We start from the raw sequence: 21,827 nt of genomic DNA, 5'->3' as shown, positions 1-21,827 counted from the left end.
AATACAACAATTAGCCAGGTGTGGTAGCAGGTGCCTGTAATCCCAGTTACTTGGGAGGCTGAGGCAGGAGAATCGCTCGAATCGGGAGGCAGAGGTTGCAGTGAGCCAAGATCATGTCATTACATTCCAGCCTGGGCAACAAGAGCGAAACTCCATCTCAAAAAAATATACAGAAAAATAAGCTTCTCAATGACCAGCCAGACATCAGGACATAAAAAAAATAAATGAATGGTTTTCTAAGTTATTTTTGTTTTGAAAAATTAATCTTTCATTTAAAAATATTTACTTAACACATATGGGTTGTTAGTTTTAAATAAATATTCTGCAACTTTAAAAAAATAAAGAAAAATAGATCCAGGTATGGTGGGTCATGCCTGTAATCCCAGTAGAGGCAGGAAGATTGCCTGAGGCCAGGAGTCTGAGATTAGCCTGGGCAATAGAGACCTCATCGCTACAAAAAAATAAAAGATTAGCCAGACATGGTGGCACCCACCTGTATAGCCCTACTTACCTATTGAGGAGGCTGAAGAGGGAGGATCACTTGAGCCCAGGAGTTTGAGACTATTGTGAGCTATGATCATGCCATTACACTCCAGCCTGGGCAACAGAATGAGACAGTCTCTAAAAGTAAAATAAAAAAAAAGCTTCAAAATTTTCTTCCTTTTTTTTTTTTTTTGAGATGAAGTTATGCTGTTACCCATGCTGGAGTGCAGTGGTGTGATCTGGGCTCACTGTGACCTCCACCTCCTGGGTTCAAGCGATTCTCCTCTCTTGGCCTCCCAAGTAGTTGGGACTACAGGTGTGTGCCACCATGACCTGCTAATTTTTTTTATTTTTTTAGTAGAGACTGGGTTTCACCATGTTGGCCAGGCTAGTCTCTATCTCCTGACCTCAAGTGACCCACCCATTGGCCTCCGGAAGTGCTGGGATTACAGGTGTGAGCCACTGAGCCCGGCCTCTTCCTTTTTTTTTTTTTTGAGACAGTTTCACTTGTTGCCCAGGCTGGAGTGCAATGGCATGATCTCGGCTCACTGCAAACTCCCCTTCCCAGGTTCAAGGGATTCTCCTGCCTCAGCTTCCCAAGTGGCTGGGATTACAGGTGTATGCCCCCATGTCTGGCTAATTTTGTATTTTAGTAGAGATGGGGTTTCTCCATGTTGGCTAGGCTGGTCTGGAACTCCTGACCGCAGGTGATCCGCCCTCCTTGGCCTCCCAAAGTGCTGGGATTACAGGCGTGAGCCACTGTGCCTGGCCTCTTCCTGTTTTTCAAGTAATTTCAATGAATTACGGTCACTTACCCCACTTTGGACACCATAGCTTTAGTTAATGGGCAGTCAAAATCCAAAAGTAAAGTGAAGATTACCAATATTTCTCAAACTTAAATGTATATCATAGAATGATTACTACCCATAGACATACTAGTTTTTTGCTTGTTTGTTTTTGAGACAGCCTTACTCTGTTGGCCGGGCTGGAGGGCAGTGGCATGATCTTGGCTCACTGCAACCTCCACCTCCTGGGTTCAAGCAATTTTCATGCCTCAGCATCCCAAGTAGGTGGGATTACAAGTGCGCATCACCACGCCCGGCTTTTTGTAGTTTTAATAGAGACACAGTTTCACCATGTTGGCCAGACTGTTCTCAAACTCCTGACCTCAGGTGATCCAACTGCCTTGGCCTCCCAAAGTGCTGGGATTACAGGTGTGAGCCACCGTGCCTGGCCCCAGACACATTTTTAGGAGCAAAACTAGACCAGTAAAAAGTTACAAAGGAACTTACGCTCTCTTTGAAGTTCCCAAGCATCCAACCGTGCCAAGCTTTCCAAATCCTGTAACAGAGATGTGGGCCCAGGGCTGGTTTGGGGATGAGGAAGACTCTTTCCCAAAGTCAACAGTATAGTTCTGGGAATCTCAGCTCCTAGAAGACTCCCTTAGACAAAGGCACAGAGAAAAGATGCTGCTTTCAAGGAATCTGGGACTGGCTGGAAGGTACCCGAGAGCCTCCTAGGAATTCAGGGATAAAGGCCAAGGACACTTTAACGTCCAAGGGTGCTACAGAAGTGCCTGGAATTGCCAGGCTGTCAAAAATCTAATCATTACCAAGTTCAAATGAAAAGCTTTTTCTGTAGAAAGAACATGTTTTTCACACCAAACCCTTATTCCATAGTATGTAAAGTTGTGAAGAGAGACTAATATTTAAAACATGGACAACTAGGTATTTCTATAAATTAAAAATAATTTTTTTTTTAATTCTGAAATTCTAGCTTTTAAAGTAATCCTAACATGTGAGAGTAATGATGAGTTCCAATTCCCCAAAAAGGTTGAACTTCTCTTTTTATTTCATACTTATTTTTTTCTTCCCAAAATAACATGGTTAATGCAAAGTTAGAATTTCTTCTTTAAGGCTTGAGTTTGAAAAAAATGATGAACTCCTATAAGTTGTTGCCATATTTGGAAGAGAACAAGTTCAAGAAAAATAATCAAAAGTAAATTCCTCACCAGTCATGTAACTTGACAGTATGCACTCACACACACATAGCAGCTAAACCACAAGGCACTTTTAAAGGGGAAACCATCAATATTGTGGGGACTTTGTGAAGAATATCTTTACACTTTCTCTTTGCATTCCTACTTGGACCCCTGCCTGAGAAAAATTATCAACTTATATATATTTTTAGAAGACCTTCAAATATCCATAAGTCAACATATAAGGGAATTTTTACCTGATAAAGGAAATGTAGCTGCTTTAGCTCCAGAGAGCTGACCTAAGAGTACAGCAGATGTCTTATTCACCAGTATGTAAGATGTTGGTACACTCCAAGTGAAGTGTCTTAATCCAGTAAGTTTGTTTTCTGATGGTTGTACCCAAACTAGATAGTTAAGACTCCCCCTCACCCCTCTACATACATTTATTCTCTCACTCCTGATACTTAACATACATAAATATACATACACGCACCTTTTTAAAAAGCTTCAGTGTTTTATGCCAGAAGCAGAAAGCATGAGAAAATGCCAGTAGATTCCCATTCATACGTAAAACTATGTACCACAATGTGAAGATATAACAGCTCTAGACTCAAAAAGTGGAGGAGTATTTGAATGGTCCACATTGGGCTAGCCACTCAGAATTGCCTGCTTTAAGAACTTAGCATGTTCTGGCTGGGCATGGTGGCTCACACCTGTAATCCCAGCACTTTGGGAGGCTGAGGTGGGTAGATCACCTGAGGTCCAGAGTTTGGGACCAGCCTGCTCAACATGGTAAAATCTCATCTCTACTTTAAAAATACAAATTCACCAGGCATGGTGGTGGGTGCCTGTAATCCCAGCTACTCTGGAGGCAGAGGCAGGACAATCACTTGAACCTAGGAGGTGGAGGGTGCAGTGAACTGAGATTGCACCACTGCACTCCAGCCTGGGTGACAGAGTGAAATTCCGTCCCTCATCTTGCAAAAAACAGAAAAAAAAATTAGTATGATCTATAAAGCAGCAAAATGGCACATTTTACTAAGTAAAGTACAGCTATTTATCCTAGACTTCATTTAGACAACAATTTCCCCCCAACCTCCTATTTTAAACAATATGCGAATCTGTCACTAAAAGACTTCAGCTGATGGCTTTATAAATCAAAGCATGGCACCAATAGTAAAAAGAGGTCAGAAACAGCTGAGTTACAACTTTGGCCATTTTCCTTTCTAGTTTGTGATTCTCAGGATTCTGCTGTGTTACTTTGAAGCTGACTCCACAGCTAGCTAAATGGGATTTATAAATCCTAAGTATTCAATAGTCAGGTCTCCTTTAAAACAAACAAACCCAACTCTTTATACATAGGAATTGCCTGACTCAAAAGGAAGACTAGCAGTCTCATATGCATTGTGTATACCAACAAAGCCAATGAGACATGAAATATATCAAATAGTAAAATGTCCAAAAGGAGTGAGGGAGAACTTAACTATTATTCTTTCACTCTACTTATCTACTTTGTAAGTTTGAGTGTTACTGTGGCAAAATCCCAACTGGCAAATGAACCTACTATTCCACCTGTATATGTCTTACACTAAATACAATGAACATAAAAGACTTAAGAGCCTTCTTCAGTAAGACATTTTCAGAACAGAATTATAAATATTTTGGCTAATAAGTTGCTAGAGTTTTTAAAATAAAAATACAGACTATAATACTTCTCTGACATATCTACCAATATAAACAAAATTAGAGAAACAGAAGAAAAAGCATTTGAGGAAAGATAATTTTAAGTAAGTGCAGATCGAATTAATTTTATTTTATAAGGAATTTAGAAAACATGAGCAAATATTCATACTGCATTAAAAAAACAAAGTCTGTACATCATTCAAATTTTAAAAGTATGACACTAAAAAATGTACTAACAAAGTAATATGTTTCATTTTAGACAAAATTTTATCAGTGGCTCATCACAACTGATATACAAACACAAAGAAAATACTAAAATGATGTAAAACTGAATCTCCAAAGTGATCCAGTTGGTTGAAGGGAGCACCAATTATCATCAATGTGGGACTGCCATATATTCTACCAAATAAAACAAACTACCACTAAGTGATAAAGATAAGCAAATAAATAAACTAGCACGAGAGAAAGAGCCCACAATTCTCGGAATTTTACAGTAAATGGTTTGTTTTTACAGGTCTTTTGTCTGTTTTCTTCCTTCAAGAAATTAACTGGATGTGTGAAGGATCCAAGAATATTTCCCAGGTATATCTTACTTTTTCAGGAAGAATAACTTTATATTGAAGAAATAATGATTAATACTCCCTATCACTTCAGCCACTGAATATACTACTAAAATGATTTGCTTTTTTTTTTTTTTTTTTAAGACAGTCTTACTCTGTCACCAGGCACCAGGCTGGAGTGCAGTGACGCAATTATGGCTCACTGCAACCTCCGCCTCCCGGGTTCAAGCAATTCTCCTGCCTCAGCCTCCCGAGTAGCTGGAACTACAGGCTTGTGCCACTATGCCCAGCTAATTTTTTGTACTTTTTAGTAGAGATGGGGTTTCACCATGTTGGCCTGGATGGTCTCGATCTCTTGACCTCGTGATCCGCCCACCTCAGCTTCCCAAAGTGCTGGGATTACAGGCGTAAGCCACTGCGCCCGGCCTAAAATGATTTAACAACTATAGTATGCTTTGATTTTATTTTTCTTTTTAAAAAACTGTAAGTCAAGAATATTTAAAGAATGAAAGTCTCTTCATTTAAGAAAAATTACAATCGTCCTTTGGTATCCGAGGGGGACTGATTCCAGAACACTCCTTAAACCCCTCCTCTGTACCAAAATCCATGGATGTTCAAGCCTCTTATATGAAATGGCTTGCTATTTGTATATAACCTATGCACATCCTCCTGTATACTTTAAATCATCTTTAAATTACTTAAAATACCTAACACAATGTAAATGTTACAGTAAAACTGTTTTATGGTTGTTAAACTGTATGTTTTTAAACTTACATGATTTTTTATTTTTTTTTTTTTCTGACTATTTTTGATCTGTGGTTGGTTTAATCTGTGGGTGTGAAACCCTTGAATATGGAAGGCCGACTGTATCTATTTAATGCCTGAAAAAATTCCTTTTTTGAAAAGTGACAATAACATGAAGTTAATACATCATGATTCTTGAAAAGAACATTAGGTAATCCAATTATAACAATTTAAATTAGAATATTCAGGAACTATATCTTGAAGGCTCAAAAATTCAATTTATTTATTTATTTATTTTTTTGAGGAAGTCTCACTCTGTTGCCCAGGCTGGAGTGCAGTGGTGTGATCTTGGCTGAGATTCTCCTGCCTCAGCCTCTAGAGTAGCTGGGATTACAGGCGCCCACCACCGTGCCCAGCTAATTTTTATATTTTTAGTAGAGACAGCGTTTCGTCATGTTGTACAGGCTGGTCTTGAACTCCTCATCTCAAGTGATCCGCCCACTTCAGCCTCCCAAAGTGCTGGGATTACAGGTATGAGCCACTGCGCCCAGCCTCAGAAATAAAATTTATGATTCCTTGTGAACTAAATTTCACTAAGATGAAGACATCTAAGTTTAAAACTTGGGTACCATTATGTTTTACAATTTTTAAGAAAGAAAATTCACAGCCTACTCAATAATCCTGAAGAAAAATCAGATTAAAAGTTGTAGGATATTGGTACATATAACATGTATACAAACATTTTTTGGAAAGAAAAGGTATCATATTTAATATTAATAGGCTACACTCTTTCTTTTAAGGAAGATTATAAAAGAGGAGCAAGTTATGGAGCCAAAGTTGGGAGGGGAAACTAAAAGTAGTAAATACTAAAACTCTAATTAGTAGAGTTTTACACTCAGTGTAAAGAAATGCAAAAAAAATCCTTAAACTATTAAATCTTTACTTGTATAAAAACCAAAATTAGTCCAATATTTTTTGCCCATTTATGATGACAAAAATTGAAACAAAAACTCTCAACCTATTTTGTAAAACTTCTATTATAACATTCTTAAATCGAGTTCATATTGTTTCAAAAAGTCATAACATTTAAGCTCAAGTGAGGGACACAAATATGAGTGAATTTTACCTTTTCTTAGGAAATGATCATAATTTCATTTAAAGTACAGGATAAAGTGAATAACCCCTTAATGACTTGTGTTCTTTATTGTCTTCAATAGAAAGTTCAAATATTTCCATTTTTTAAACCTCTAGAATATTACCCGGACATTTATAATATTGATATTTAAGTTTACATTAAAGGACATCATACTCTGAAAACAGGCCAGCTTTAAATATAGTTTGATTGATTGTGGGGGTACTTACGGACAGATTTCTTTACCAAATACTAGTTTTTCACATTTTTAAAAATCAGCAAGATAGAATTTTTAAAATCTTAATTTACAATATATTGTAAACTGCAGCCACCAACTGTCACATATATCACAGAGCAGCACAGGTAAAAATCTTTTTTCCGGATGTTTATAGGACTTTGTATCTTCCTTTATTTGTTGGTTGATATGAATTTTGCTGTAATAGGAAATAAAAGACACATCATCAGAGAAAGCAAAAAAAAAAAAAAGGAAACATTTAAGATCATTTCCTTTGCCAACTTATAAAACTATTGGTTATTTAAAATTTAAAATGTTAATATTATTGCATTGATAAAGGAAAAACTACTCAATAACTAATGATTTCTCTGTTCACTCAACCATTCCTTAACAACATTTTGAATCAACTTAATGGTGGTAGCACCTATGGGCATAAGATACTTTTCTATCACTCCTTGGTGAAAAAGTCTTAAGCACATGATTTAACAGCTGTTTTACTTCTTCCCTCTTGTTTTGTGTACCCTCTTTTCATTAAACTTCTAAATCTACCCCCTAAAAAAAACAATGCTCTGTGAGGGGAATTTTAGAAAAGCTCTCAGAATTACACTTAAAGAAAAAGCAAGGTTTCCTTTCAAACGGCCTTCATCCCAATGTACACACTGTAGGAAGAGTCCCTAAAGACACAGGGACATGTCTGCCTCCTCTGGAAAGGCAGTCTGTAAATGGCTGCTTTTTCCAAAATCAAATTAGGTCATTGCTTAAGTTTAAAGACACTGACAACACCATGTGCTGGCAAAGATTTAGAACAACTGGAATTTTCATATAGTATTGGATTTAGTGTGAATTGATATAACCTCTTTGAAAAAACTATTTAGCAATACCTAATCTATAATTAACAATTCTATTCCAAGGTACATACTCAAGAAAAAAAATCATGCTAATATATACCAAACACACAGGGAATAATGTTTATAGAAGTGTTATTCATAAAAAACAAAGAGTAGCCCCCAAATCAAATATATAATTGTTGTATATTCATATAAATATTATATAGCCATGAAAATGAATGAATTATTGCTACATGCAATAACATAGACTGATCTCCTCAAAATGTTGAGTGAAAGAAACTAGATACAAAAGGTGCGAACACATAATTCCACTTATGTGGAGTTCAAAAATAGGAAAAACTCATCTATGATTTTAAAATTCACAATATGGGGCCAGGCGCAGTGGCTCATGCCTGTAATCCCAGCGCTTTGGGAGTCTGAGGTCAGCAGACCACGAGGTTAGGAGTTTGAAATCAGCCTGTCCAACACAGTGAAACCCCCCCCATCTCTATCAAAAATACAAAAAATTAGCCAAGTGTGATGGTGGGCGCCTGTAAACCCAGCTACTCAGGAGGCTGAGGCAGGAGAATCACTTGAACCCAGGAGGAGGAGGTTGTAGTGAGCTGAGATCATGCCATTGCACTCCAGCCTGGGTGATAGTGTAAGACTCTGTCTCAAAAAAAAAAAAAAGAGAGAGAGACAGAGATGAATAGTGACAAGAAAGAAGACAACTTCTGGAATATTAGTAATGTTCTTTATTTCTTGATCTGGGTAGTGATTACACTGGTATGCTTATTACTTTGTGAAAATTCATCAAACTATATATGTTTAAGATTTGTGTACTTGTCTGTATTAATATTATATTTCAATAAAACACTTATTAAAACAAAACAAATAAAACTTTAAGGTTTTCACTCACCAGCCGGATCAGTTCTTCTTTTATGAGCCGGGTGATTTCTGCCTTTGCTTTCTGCACAGCCAATTCATTGGCACCTGGTGATTGAGTGGAAAGCATGTTATTCACATTACTAAAATTACACTGTGTTTACCCACATCATGGAGGTCCAGGAAGAAACACTGTAGGTGACTTTTAGAAACATTGTACTGCCTGCCAAGACAGCCATTTAATGCCTGGTGGAACATTACCCACATTATATAATGGCTGCTTATTATTTTGATTACTTTTAGTTTCAAATGTAACCACTGAGGTCACATTATGTGTTAAGAGTTCCTAGTATGGTGATTAAAAAGAGTGGAATAAAAAGACTATTAGCAATTTGTCAGAAGATAGTAAGAAGGCTAAAGGAAAATACAACCTCCTTGATTTATTCATTTAGCAAGTATTTATTAGACATTTATATGTTCATTGAAGTAAGCAAATGTTTCAGAAAGGTGTCATCTGAACAAAATCTTTAAAATGAAAGGAGGACTAGCAAAGTGGAGGGAGAGGAGACACACCAGGGAGAGTATTTTGCGAAGGGAATTGCATGTATAATGGTACAGAGTTATGCATGCTTAATTACTGAAGAGTAAGAGAAGTGTGTTGGAAAAAGAGTGTGAATGAACACAGCAAGATAGATGACTGGATGAGGTGGGCTGCAGACATTCATTCAGTTATTAATTCCATAAACATTAAGCACTCACCTCTCACATACTGTGAGAGATTTAATATATAAAGAACAAATTCATGCTCTTTAAAATCTTACAGACTACTAGAAAAACTTGTAAAGATACTACAACAGGATGAATAGGAAGTAGTTTACTAAAATCACTTTTAAATACCACTTCTAGGAAGCTTTTCCTGACTTTTCCAGGCAGAGTTAAGTGTTTTCTTTTCCTTAGTGCTCTCACAGTATTGTATTTATACTATCACAAGAGCACATTTTTGAGGTAGAATGGACAAGATTTTTTTTTTTTTTCTGATGGGATGTGAACAGTGAAAAAGATAAACAAACTAAGATGTTAAGAGCTGGCTAGCAAGTGAAAAAACTTGAGTTAGAAGTAATAAAGAATGTATTGACTCCAGGAGGAAAAACAAGTGTTTCAGACAGTGATAACAGATAAATTTAATTCTAAAATTGCTGTAGTTGAGATGCTCTTCAGACATCCAGATAGGAATATAAATGAGGCCAATGGAAATATGGACTAAGAGTTTAGAACTGGCAGAGATTAGAGAGCCATCAAGGGTAGACTGGGCAGAATCTGGAGCCAAGGTGCCAGGGAGTACATAAGTATAGACAGGCACCATGTTGCAAACTGAGAAGAGTAAAAGAGCCAAATCAAAGAAGATTAAAGATTGAAATGTCTAAGAATAAAAAGAGAACTCGGTTTGTAATGTAGAGAGCTACATTTTTATCATTTTGTATATAAAAAAAAACACACAAATGAAGGAAAGAATTTATAACAAATTAGAAAATTTCACCTCATATTAGATATGAGTAACTTTTCTGTCCCCAGAAAGAGACAGAGATGGAGACAGAAGGAGAGACAGAAACAGTTTCACAACAGGAAGTAAAGGGCCAAGGGTATGGCTGTGAAGTCATAGAAACATATCTAATTTAAATCCTATACCTCCACTAGCCACTAACCACAACATTTTAAAACTATATGGGGAAGGTGAGTGATGGAAGGGAAGAGAAACCGAAGAATTAAGAGCCAAGTCAGACTGAAAATTATAAGAAAAATGAAATTTGGGAGGAAAACACGTTGCTTGGCACGAGTTGGTGTGAAGCTTGTTGATATTTTTGTGCTACTTTAAAAAGAAGGAAAATGACACTTTTACCTAGATCTAACTGGAAAATTAATTTTCATACTATAGTCAGAGCCCAATTTGGATCAGTTTAAACTTTGACTTATGTAACTTCTTGTAATAGGTTACATATGTTTATAAGCAGTCATGAAAAAAGGGCATTTCCTTTCATTGGTCCTAAAACAACTCCTGGCTGCTTTTAAGGGATTCTCCACTAGTAAAAAGAGAGGGTCACAGAATAGGCTATATAAATTATACAGGCTGACTAGGCATGTAAGACCTTCCTGTTCTCCTTCCCTCTGCCTGGTGGGAGGCCTGGAGCTGTTGAGCCTAACAGAGCCACCAAGGAGCCAGCCAGGCAGTGGGGTCCCTCCAATTACAGAACTAGAAACAGATGACACTAGGCTCCCTCCACACTAGCAACACCTGTTTTCATCCTGTTAGTGTTTAGTTGAGTTTGGAGTTTCAAAAACTAAATGATCCTTAAAAAAAAAAAAACTAAAAAAAACTAATTACCTCTGAAAATTCTGAAAGCTTTAGATCATTTAAATTACCTAGCTCTTATTTAGTATCATTCTATTTCTTTCTTTCTTTCCTTTTTTGAAACAAAGTTTTGCTCTTGTTGCCCAGGCTGGAGTGTAGTGGTGTGATCCCAGCTCATTGCAACCCCCGCCTTCTGGTTTCAAGCAATTCTCCTGCCTCAGCCTCCTGAGTAGCTGGGATTACAGGTGCATGCCACCACACCTGGCTAATTTTTGTATTTTTAGTAGAGATGGGGTTTCACCATGTTGGCAAGGCTGGTCTTGAACTCCTGACCTTGTGATCCACCCACTTCGGCCTCCCAAAGTGCTGGGATTACAGGGGTGAGCCACCGCACCCAGCCAGTATCATTATATTTATAGATTATTCTTAGAATTTGTTTACAACAAAGTTGCCTTTTTACTGGGGAGACCTGCTTAGATTATTATAAAAATTAGATGTTATTTCCTGAGTGTAAATTTACAGTGGAGACAAATGACCAAAACCGTTCTGTATGAAAGAAAAAGTACAAAGAAGCTGTGCAATCAGTGAACATCTCACTTCACATCACTTGGTAGTAAAGATGTGTTCTGATAAAGTTCATATAAATTGAAATTTGACATATTAATTATACCATACCAAGCAAACACTGCATTTAAATTAATAAATTAATTACAAAAAGAATCCTTTTTCAAAGCAAATAACCACGTCTCTGATTTACCTCTTTATAAGGTAAGCACTTAAAATATTGATTTTGCTTAAATGATACCCATGTACTCAAGTAGAAAATAAAAGCCTGACTTCATGTACACCAAAGTTTTATCATCACATTCCTCTATCATTGTTTGCATCTGCATTATCTAATTAAAACAGTAGCAAAGACCTCTCCAGATCCAACTACAGAAATGTATCAGCTTAGTTTTCTCTGCTGGAAGACCCAGGGGTCAGCAACCCCCATTTCACTATGTAATAAGAAACAGTGTCGGCCGGGCGCGGTGGCTCAAGCCTGTAATCCCAGCACTTTGGGAGGCCGAGGCGGGTGGATCACGAGGTCAAGAGATCGAGACCATCCTGGTCAATATGGTGAAACCCCGTCTCTACTAATACAAAAAATTAGCTGGGCATGGTGGCGCGTGCCTGTAATCCCAGCTACTCAGGAGGCTGAGGCAGGAGAATTGCCTGAACCCAGGAAGCGGAGGTTGCGGTGAGCCGAGATCGCGCCATTGCACTCCAGCCTGGGTATCAAGAGCGAAACTCCGTCTCAAAAAAAAAAAAAAAAAAAAAAAAGAAACAGTGTCACATGATTTAGAAACACACTGGGTCACTGGCAGACCAAAAGTATTTCAGGATACACAAAGTGATGCCATTTTATAAAACCTGACTTGAAATAAATAGATCTAAGTCAGTTTCTCATAGTCACAAACATGAAAAAAAAAAAAAGTGTTGTTTGCCTAGTTCTAGACACACATCCTTTGTGTGCCATTTAAAAATATGTATGAAACTTATCATGATGCAATGGTAGAGTCGCAAAAATATGTAAAACATAAAAGCTGTATTTGAGTTTCGTCTTTGCATAATTCACCATTAGTTCAAAAAGTCTAATAAAGTGACATCAGCAAAAATGGCAGAGCAAGGAACTACACAAGTCTGTCCCTCCACAGAAAGGTGGAGTAAACTTGCAAAACCTGTCAAAATCAACTTTATTTGAGCTCTGGAAACTAACCAAAAGTTTACATCAACCAGACAAAAACTTACTCATGGGGGAAAAAAAAAGTTGAATCTCAGTATCAGAGTATTTCATCAGCCTTTCAACTTACCTTGACCCCGTCTCTTCAACTCCCATCCACTCCCCACTCACAACCTTGAACAGCCCACATTCCCGGTACCAAAATGAACCTTATTCTCAACAACAACAAAAAGTGGTTGCTTGTTTTGACCTGATTGATGGCTCCCTGAAAGACAGACTTAAAGGGCTTGGCTTTATCCCACCTAACTCAAAACTCTCCCAGGGCTGACACTAGAGAGGTCAGGAAAGTATTTGTCAAAATGCAAATACAGTAGACATTATCCTTGGGAAAGGAACAATAGCTGGGGCAAAGGACAAACAAAAACTGTGGGAGGACAGGCTAGAGAATGAAATGCTTTGGGGAGTAAGGGCTTTGTAAAGCTCTCACATTCACTAGAATCTAAAAGGCCATGTATACAACCAGGGCTAGGCACATGCTCAGAAAAGACCTGAGAAGGCCCTAAGTTCTCATCTCTGCTGACCTCAGACTGTGCAAGCACAAAGCAAAAACTAGAGTTAATGACTAGCTGACATCAGTAGCCACACATGAAAAAGAACAGAGACTACTAAAACAATGGTTCAGAAATGTCACTGAACAACAATAAGCAGCAGCAACAAACAATAGGGAGTGGGGAAAATCTGATTTCCAATTACATAATATTCAAAATGTCCAGTTTTCAACAAAAAGAAGCACGCAAAAAAACAAACAAAAAACAAAAAACAAAAAACTATGATCTGATCACAGGAAAAAAATAAACAGAAACTGTCCCTAAAGAAATCAAGGTATTAGGCCAGGCGCAGTGGCTCATGCCTGTAATCCAAGCACTTTGGAGGCCAAGGCGGGCAGATCACCTGAGGTCAAGGGTTCAAGACCGGCCTGACCAACATGGTGAAATCCCGTCTTTATAAAAAAATAATAATAATAAAAAAAAGAAATCAAGGTATTAGACTTATTAGACTAAGATTTTAAATCAGCTATTTTAAATATATGCAAATAGCTAAAGAAAACCATGGATAAAGAACTAAAGAAAACCAGGAAAATGATGTCCAACTAAACAGATAATATATCAATAAAGAGATAGAAATAAAGAAATCAAAGAAACTCTGGAGTTGAAAAGCACAATCACTGAAGTGAAAAATTCATTAGAAGAGTTCGGCAACAGATTTGATGAGACAAAAGAATGAATGACTAAACTTGAAGGTAGGTTAATTGTGATCAAGTCAGAATATGCAGGAAAAAAAAAGTAATGAAGAAAAATGAATAAAGCTTACGAGACGTGAGACACCATCAGTTTCAACAACATATGCACAATGTGAGTTTCAGAGGAGATACAAAGGAGCAGAAAGAACAGCTGAAGAATTGACAAAAACCCCCAAATTTGATGAAAAATATGTATATATACATACCCAAAAATCTAAAATAAAACCCAAAAACCTCTAGGAGACTCACACAGAAGCACAAAATAAAACTATCAAAAGACAATTCTGGAAAAGCAACCTATCACTTACAAGGGATCCTCAATGAGATTAACAACAGATTTCTTTTCAGAATTCATGGAGGCCAGAAGGCAATGGAATGACATTCAAAGTACCAAAAAAAGGAAAACAAAACAAAACTATCAAGCAAGAATTCTATGGCTAGAAAATTATTCTTCCAAAATGAAGGCAAAAAAGAATTTTTTAAAGGTGAAATTGGCCAGGTGCGGTGGCTCACACCTGTAATCCCAGCACTTTGGGAGGCCGAGGAGGGTGAATCACGAGGTCAGGAGATCGAGACCATTCCGGCCAACATGGTGAAACACCATCTCTACTAAAAACACACACACACACACACACACACACACACACACACACACACACAAATTAGCTGGGCATGGTGGTACGCGCCTGTAGTCCCAGCTACTCAGGAAGCTGAGGCAAGAGAATTGAACCCGGGAGGTGGAGGTTGCAGTGAGCTGAGATCGTGCCACTGCACTCCAGCCTGGCAACAGAGAGAGACTCTTGTCTCAAAAAAGAGAAAAAAAAAAAAAGATGTTAATTGCAATCCACTGGGTAACCACTAAGAAAATACCTGGCCAGGCGCAGTGGCTCATGCCTGTAAGTCCAGCACTTTGGATGGCCAAGGTGGGTAGATCACCTGAAGTCAGGAGTTCAAGACCAGCCTGGCCAACATGGTGAAACCCCGTGTCTACTAAAAATATAAAAATTAGCCAGGTGTGGTGGTGCGCACCTGTAATCCCAGCTACTTGGGAGGCTGAGACAGGAGAACTGCTTGAACCTGGGAGGCAAAGGTTACAGTGGGCTGAGATCGTGTCATTGCACTACAGCTCTGGGTGACAGAGCAAGACTCAGTCTCAGGGAAAAAATAGAGTGTCACAGGGTGTCCTACTTTGCCGTGGAGTAACACATCAGAAAAAATAAAATAGGCTGGGTGCATTGGCTCATGCCTGTAATCTTAACACTTTGGGGGGCTGAGCGGAGGTGGGCCACTTGAGCTCAGGAGTTCAAGACCAGCCTGGGCAATATAAAACCCCTTCTCTACAAAAAAATACAAAAAAATTAGCTAGGTGTGGTAACATGTTCCTGAAGTCTTACTTGGAAGTGCTGAGGTAAGAGGATCACTTGAGCCCAGGAGGTCGAGGCTGAAGTGAGCTGAGACTGCGTCACTGCACTCCAGCCTGGGTGACAAAATAATTAAAAGTGGAAATTGCCTCTGGAATAAATTTATTCATGAATGTATGAAATAAAGTTAAGAACTGGCCAGGCATGGTGGCTCACGCCTGTAATCCCAGCACTTTGGGAGGCCGAGGTGGGTGGATCAAAGGTCAGGAGAGTTCATGAGACCAGCCTGGCCAATATGGTAAAACCCCATCTCTACTAAAAATACAAAAATTAGCCAGGCATGGTGGCGGGCGCCTGCAGTCCCATCCACTCAGGAGGGTGAGGCAGAAGAATCGCTTGAACCTGGGAGGGGGAGGTTGCAGTTAGCCAAGATAGTGCCGCAGCACTCCTGGGCAACAGAGCAAGACTCCATCTCACAAAAAAAAAAAAAAAGAAGAAGGAAAACCTAATTGCTGTTAGATAATGTAATAATGTATTATTTGTATCCATTAGGTTATGGCATTAATTGTCTACTTGTTATTTTGTTAAAGGTATAAACTTTCATGAGCATAATTTCATAGGCAATATTTGCCTAGATAAACATTCATTAAGTGGATTAATATAGTTGATTTATATTCCAACCTAAACTTAGGCTAGAATATTCCTAAGCATAAAAAGGTCAGTCCTCAAAATGTTTTCTTTTTTTTTGAGACTGAGTTTTGCTCTTGTTACCCAGGCTGGAGTGCAATGGCACGATCTCGGCTCACCGCAACCTCCTCCTCCTAGGTTCAGGCAATTCTCCTGCCTCAGCCTCCTAAGTAGCTGGGATTACAGGCACGCGCCACCATGCCCAGCTAATTTTTTGTATTTTTAGTAGAGACGGGGTTTCACCATGTTGACCAGGATGGTCTCGATCCCTTGACCTCGTGATCCACCCGCCTCGGCCTCCCAAAGTGCTGGGATTACAGGCGTGAGCCACCGCGCCCGGCCCAAAATGTTTTCTTTTAATTTACAAATTTGACTGATTTGTCAAAACTGAGTCTCACAAACAGATCGTTTACTTTTGCATACTTCTGAACTTCTAAATAAAGACCTCAAATGACATGAAATTTTTTTTTCAGAGGTGTTCCTTACTTTCAGTTCTCTAGAACTGACCTCACATTCTCTTTGCATCTATTACATCTACATCAACCTTGATCTAAACTCAAGACTGAAACAGAACCAATAGCACATACTTTCAATTGCCAAGTAAATCTTCCGCTCGCCCTCCTTGGGTTCTTTGCCAGGAGGGAAGTATGTTCCTCTGATTGTAATTGCGGCTTCAGAGTATTCACTGATTCTCTGCAGAGCTTCCTTAGAGGTAACTTTCCACCTAGCAGTCTAAAAGAAAAGGTAAGGAAAACAAAAATCACTTCACAAGACAAAAAAACTCAAGAGTGCTAACAAAGACTAGGCTGACTGATATCACATTATGGTCAATATATATATACATTTTTTGGAGACAGAGTTTCGCTCTTATTGTTGAGGCAGTGAGATCTCAGCTCACCACAACCTACACCTCCCAGGTTCAAGTGATTCTCCTGCCTCAGCCTCCCAAGTAGCCGGGATTACAGGCATGTACCACCATGCTCAGCTATTTTTTTTTTTTTTTTTTTTTGGTAGAGATGGGGTTTCACCATGTTAGTCAGGCTGGTCTCAAACTCCCGACCTCAAGTGATCCATCCACCTCAGACTCCCAAAGTGCTGGGATTACAAGTGTGAGCCACTGCACCCTGCCCTATGGTTAATATTAATTAAGATCGGGGCCGGGCACGGTGGCTCAAGCCTGTAATCCCAGCACTTTGGGAGGCCGAGGCGGGTGGATCACGAGGTCAAGAGATCGAGACCATCCTGGTCAACATGGTGAAACCCCGTCTCTACTAAAAATACAAAAAATTAGCTGGGCATGGTGGCGCATGCCTGTAATCCCAGCTACTCAGGAGGCTGAGGCAGGAGAATTGCCTGAACCCAGGAGGCGGAGGTTGTGGTGAGCCGAGATCGCGCCATTGCACTCCAGCCTGGGTAACAAGAGTGAAACTCCGTCTCCAAAAAAAAAAAAAAAAAAAAAAATTAATTAAGATCATTCTTGGATAGGCGTGGTGGCATGACGTTGTGGCTCATTCCTGTAATCCCAGCACTCTGGGAAGCCAAGATGGGAAGATCACCTGAGGTCAGGAGTTCAAGATCAGCCTGAACAACATGGAGAAACCCCATCTCTACCAAAAACACAAAAAAATTAGCCTGGCGTTGTGGCACACGCCTGTAATCCCATACTCGGGAGGCCGAGGCAGGAGAATCACCTGAATCCAGGAGGTGGAGGTTGTGGTGAGCCAAGATCACACCATTGCACTCCAGCCTGGGCAGTAAAAGCGAAACTCCGTCTCAAAAAAACAAAAATAAAAACAAAACAAAGATCATTATTAACACATACTGGTGAGCCAAGATCACACCACTGCACTCCAGCCTGGGCAGTAAAAGCGAAACTCTGTCTCAAAAAAACAAAAATAAAAACAAAACGAAGATCATTATTAACACATACCTGCATCATAAGTTCATTTAGATCCTAATGTACCTTGAACATATTCATAAAAGTCAAATTTCTATTGTTATATCCTCCATTTAGGTAAAAAGTGAAGTAGCTATTAAAATGTTCATGGGTTTTAAAGATGAGATTTTTGCTTTTTCTGCTTCACAATAAAAAAAGGTTTAAAACTGTTACTTGCCTGTGGGAAGTCATTGATCTCTAATTCTTCTTCATATCTCTTAAAAGATTCATTCTGTCCACCATCCTGTCTCTCTTCTTCTTGTTTCTCTAAAGGCACATAATTGAGCTTGGCATTGATCTTTTCAGCAAGCTGTTCTGCAATGGTTTTTGCAGACACCGTGGGAGCCAGAATGGTGCCACCTCTAAGAATTGCATTGGTGGCCTGTTGCATCACATCCTGTAGTTAAAGAAGACTTACATTTAAATCTCAAATGAGGGCAGAGATAAGAGTTCGGACCCCACCACAAATTATTCTCTGAAAAGCTACTAACTTTTATGCAAATTTAATAAATAAACACCTTTCTAATGCATAGTCCCATTGATATGTGATTTAGCAATATATATTTATAACATAGTTTAATGTTTTTCCCTGTGAATAAGAAAACTGGAAAACATTCAACTCTCTATTAAATATTCTACTAGATCATGGAGATGCAGTTGATAATTAGCTAACTCTTGTCAGACACAGTAAATATTTCCAAAATCATTTACATACTCTGTAACTCCTAGGAGATTCCTCCAAATTTGAATGTTTATACTACTACCATCACTGAGTTCCTTAATCCCCATGACCCAACCCAGCATTAAAAACGTGATAATGACTGACTCAAAAGCTTCAAAATAACAAATACGCTTCCAAGAAAAAGGTATCATGAAATATTTAAAAATTACATTTCTCCATTTAAGCCCATGTTAATTTGAGTCATTTAACTAGGTGTTTGTACATCCAGGGAGTTGTATGCCCAATAACCTACCCAATGAAAGCTTATAAAGAAACAGAATTTTTCATACATCTTTAAGGTTTTGTTAAGACCCACCGAAATACTACTCTATAAAACTACCTATGTCTAATAGTTAGAAAGTCTAGAACAGGCATAAAGTCCTCAGTTAACAGCACTAGAGAAATCATCCAAATGCAATTATAAAAAAAATCCTATGTTGAGAATGTTAAATTCTCACAAACTCAATGTCCAGGACAACTTGTTTACTTGTGCTCAACATAATCCGTGAAAAATAAAATCAAAGAACTTATTAAAAGTATTAGCTGGGTATAGTGGCTCACACCTGTAATCCCAGCACTTTGGGAGGCTGAGGTGGATGGATCACCTGAGGTTGGGAGTTCGAGACCAGCCTAACCAACATGGAGAAACCCTGCTGCTACTAAAAATACAAAATTAGCCGGGTATGGTGGCACATGACTATAATCCTAGCTATTCGGGAGGCTGAGGCAGGAGAATCACCCGGGAGGCAGAGGTTATGGTGAGCCGAGATCGTGCCATTGCACTCCAGCCTGGGCAACAAGAGCAAAACTCGGTCTCAAAAAAGAAAGAGTATTGACTGAGACTCAGAACAAATTACTTAAGACCTGAGATCACGCCATTGCACTCCTGCCTGGGCAACAAGAGCGATACTCTGTCTCAAAAAAAAAATGTATTGACTGGGACTTGGAACAAATTACTTAATACCTGAGACTCGATGCCCAAATTCTTCTGAGCATTGATTCTAAGAGCCAATCTCTTAGCAATTTCTAATTTCTCAGCATTTCCCGCAGTTGGAGCAGGAACACTTGATGTTCCAGGAGCAGCCATATCCTTTACTCTCTTCTTTGAATTAAACATGCTTTCAATTTGCTCATCAATCTAGATCAAAAGGAAAAAAAGGACTAGTAAAAAAACTGAATTAGAAATACCAGATTAGGTTATTCTACAGAAATAAATAAGGAATGTTTCCACCAACAGGCTGGAAATATTTATGCAAATCCTACTACATAGATCAATGGGAAAATATACCACCTATTTGTTAAAAGTCATGTCTCATTTCAAAAATCAGTTGTCTATGGTGGGAAGAAAAACAGAAACAGAGAAACAACACTGCATGAACCACTTCATCAGACTCCTGAGAGGCCCAGAAACTACATCCCTATTCAATAAATGAGGAAACATGTGCTGTCAAGACAGAACAGCAAATATGATGCAGCTGAGTTGCCCCAGGGCTCAAGCCTTGAGACCAAATTATACTGCAATGAAAGAGGCTGGAAAAAGGGCTATAACTCAAGGTCAGTGGCCAACTAAAAATACAGTCAATAATTCTCAGGGGGAGTAGTATAACACGTTCCTAAGGCAAAGCTCTCAAAACTCTTCCTAACCCATAAAACGCAACTGGATTTGCCTTAAAAACTGGGTAACTGAACCAGAAAAGGCTTATTCCCTTATTCCTTTGAATCAAGAAAGGAAATAAATGCAGGTTGTTTCCGCATCAAGGCAAGTGCAATGATGAAAGCTCTTCTTTGACAGAAGTCACATGAGCCCTACTGCTATGTACATTTCTTTTAAAAAAATGCCTTTTGCTCAACAATGACTACTGATATCACTGACTATAGAAATACAAGCCCCTTCAGAAATTTACATTAGATTAATAAAGCTATATCTTCTAGATCTCAAATGCACAGAAAAGCTTCTTTAGGGCTTAAAATTTAATTAGGTTAATTTACAAAAGTCTTTTACAGAAATAAAAACAGTCCATTTAGCTTTTTGATTTTTTTCAAACAGGGTCGCCTCTAACTCCTAGTCTCAAGGGATCCTCACACCTCGGCCTCCTGAGTAGCTGGGACCACAGCATGCACTACCATGTCCAGCTAATTTTTAAAAAACTTTTCATAGAGACAAGGTCTCACTCACTATGTTGTCTAGGAGAGTACTGAGCTCCTGGGCTCAAGCTATCCTCTCACCTTGGCCTTCCAAACTGATGGGATTATAGGCCATGAGACATCACACCCAGCCTTAGATTCTTCCTAAAACATTCATTACCTATTAAGGGGTTTTAGTTACGGCCAGGCACAGTGGCTCACGCCTATAATCCCAGCACTTTGGGAGTCCGAGGCAGGAGGATTACCTGAGCCAGGAGTTTGAGACCAGTGTGGGCAACATGGCAAAATCTCATCTCTACAAAAAATATAAAAGTTAGCCAGGTATGGTGGCACATGCCTGTAGTCCCAGATACTCAAAAGGCTGAGGTGGAGAATCACCTGAGCCCAGGAGGTTAAGATTACAGTGAGCCAAGATCACACCACTGCACTCTAGCCTGACTGACAGAGTGAGACCTTGTCTCATAAAAACAAAACAAAACAAAAAACCAACAGGGGGTTAGTTTATCAACTACTTTTAAAACTCAACATTTACCTGAGTAAAACTGTTTTAAATTAAATAGCATGCATGGTATTACAATCTGAACAAATTCATAAAATCAGGAATGGGGGAAGTATACAATGCTAGCAGACAGAGCTAACCTTACTTTTGATTTTATTCATGTTAAGTACTGTTCACATTTTTCATAAAATTATATATTACTTTAACACCCAAAGAAACAATCACCATATTTTATCATGAGATTTCTTTTTAAAAAAGTTAAAAGTACAGCAGTCTTCCCTTATTCACATGGAATATATTCCAAGAACCCCAGTGGATGTCTAAAAACACAGATAGTGTCACAAAGACATACATTGTTTTTTCCCATACGTACATAACTATGATAAAGTTTAATTTATAAATTAGGTACAGTAAGAGATTAACAATAATAAATGAGGACAACTATAACAATATACTGTAATAAAAGTTACATGAATGTGGTCTCTCTCTCTCAAAATACTGTAATAGTTTCAGACTGTGATTAACCTATGGAAACAAAAACCACAGATAAGGGGGAACTACCATAATGTAAAGAAGTGACA

General features: G+C 38.6%; 1 protein-coding gene across 2 annotated transcripts in view; it reads right to left on the bottom strand.

Annotated features, from left to right (window-relative positions):
- Window positions 1-2,311: 2,311 nt before the first annotated feature.
- DDX46 (DEAD-box helicase 46) overlaps window positions 2,312-21,827 on the bottom strand; it is a 78,411-nt gene continuing 58,895 nt past the window's right edge. Inside the window, exons 19-23 of one of the 2 annotated variants that reach the window (XM_012438670.2) lie at window positions 19,564-19,740; window positions 18,060-18,278; window positions 16,533-16,677; window positions 8,562-8,635; window positions 2,312-7,014 (exon numbers count right to left, since the gene is read on the bottom strand). In XM_012438670.2, coding sequence (XP_012294093.1) covers window positions 6,967-7,014; window positions 8,562-8,635; window positions 16,533-16,677; window positions 18,060-18,278; window positions 19,564-19,740 — 663 coding nt within the window. In that variant the 3' untranslated portion in view covers window positions 2,312-6,966. The remainder of the gene's footprint in view (window positions 7,015-8,561; window positions 8,636-16,532; window positions 16,678-18,059; window positions 18,279-19,563; window positions 19,741-21,827) is intronic. The other variant, XM_012438741.2, reaches the window with a different exon arrangement.

The sequence above is a fragment of the Aotus nancymaae genome, unplaced genomic scaffold, assembly GCF_030222135.1.
Source record: "Aotus nancymaae isolate 86718 unplaced genomic scaffold, 86718_ANA_hifiasm-v0.15.2.pri h1tg000064l_1, whole genome shotgun sequence".
Classification (NCBI taxonomy): Eukaryota; Metazoa; Chordata; class Mammalia; order Primates; family Aotidae; genus Aotus; species Aotus nancymaae.
Note: the sequence above shows the minus strand (reverse complement) of the source record. Positions and strands in the feature narration are given on the sequence as shown.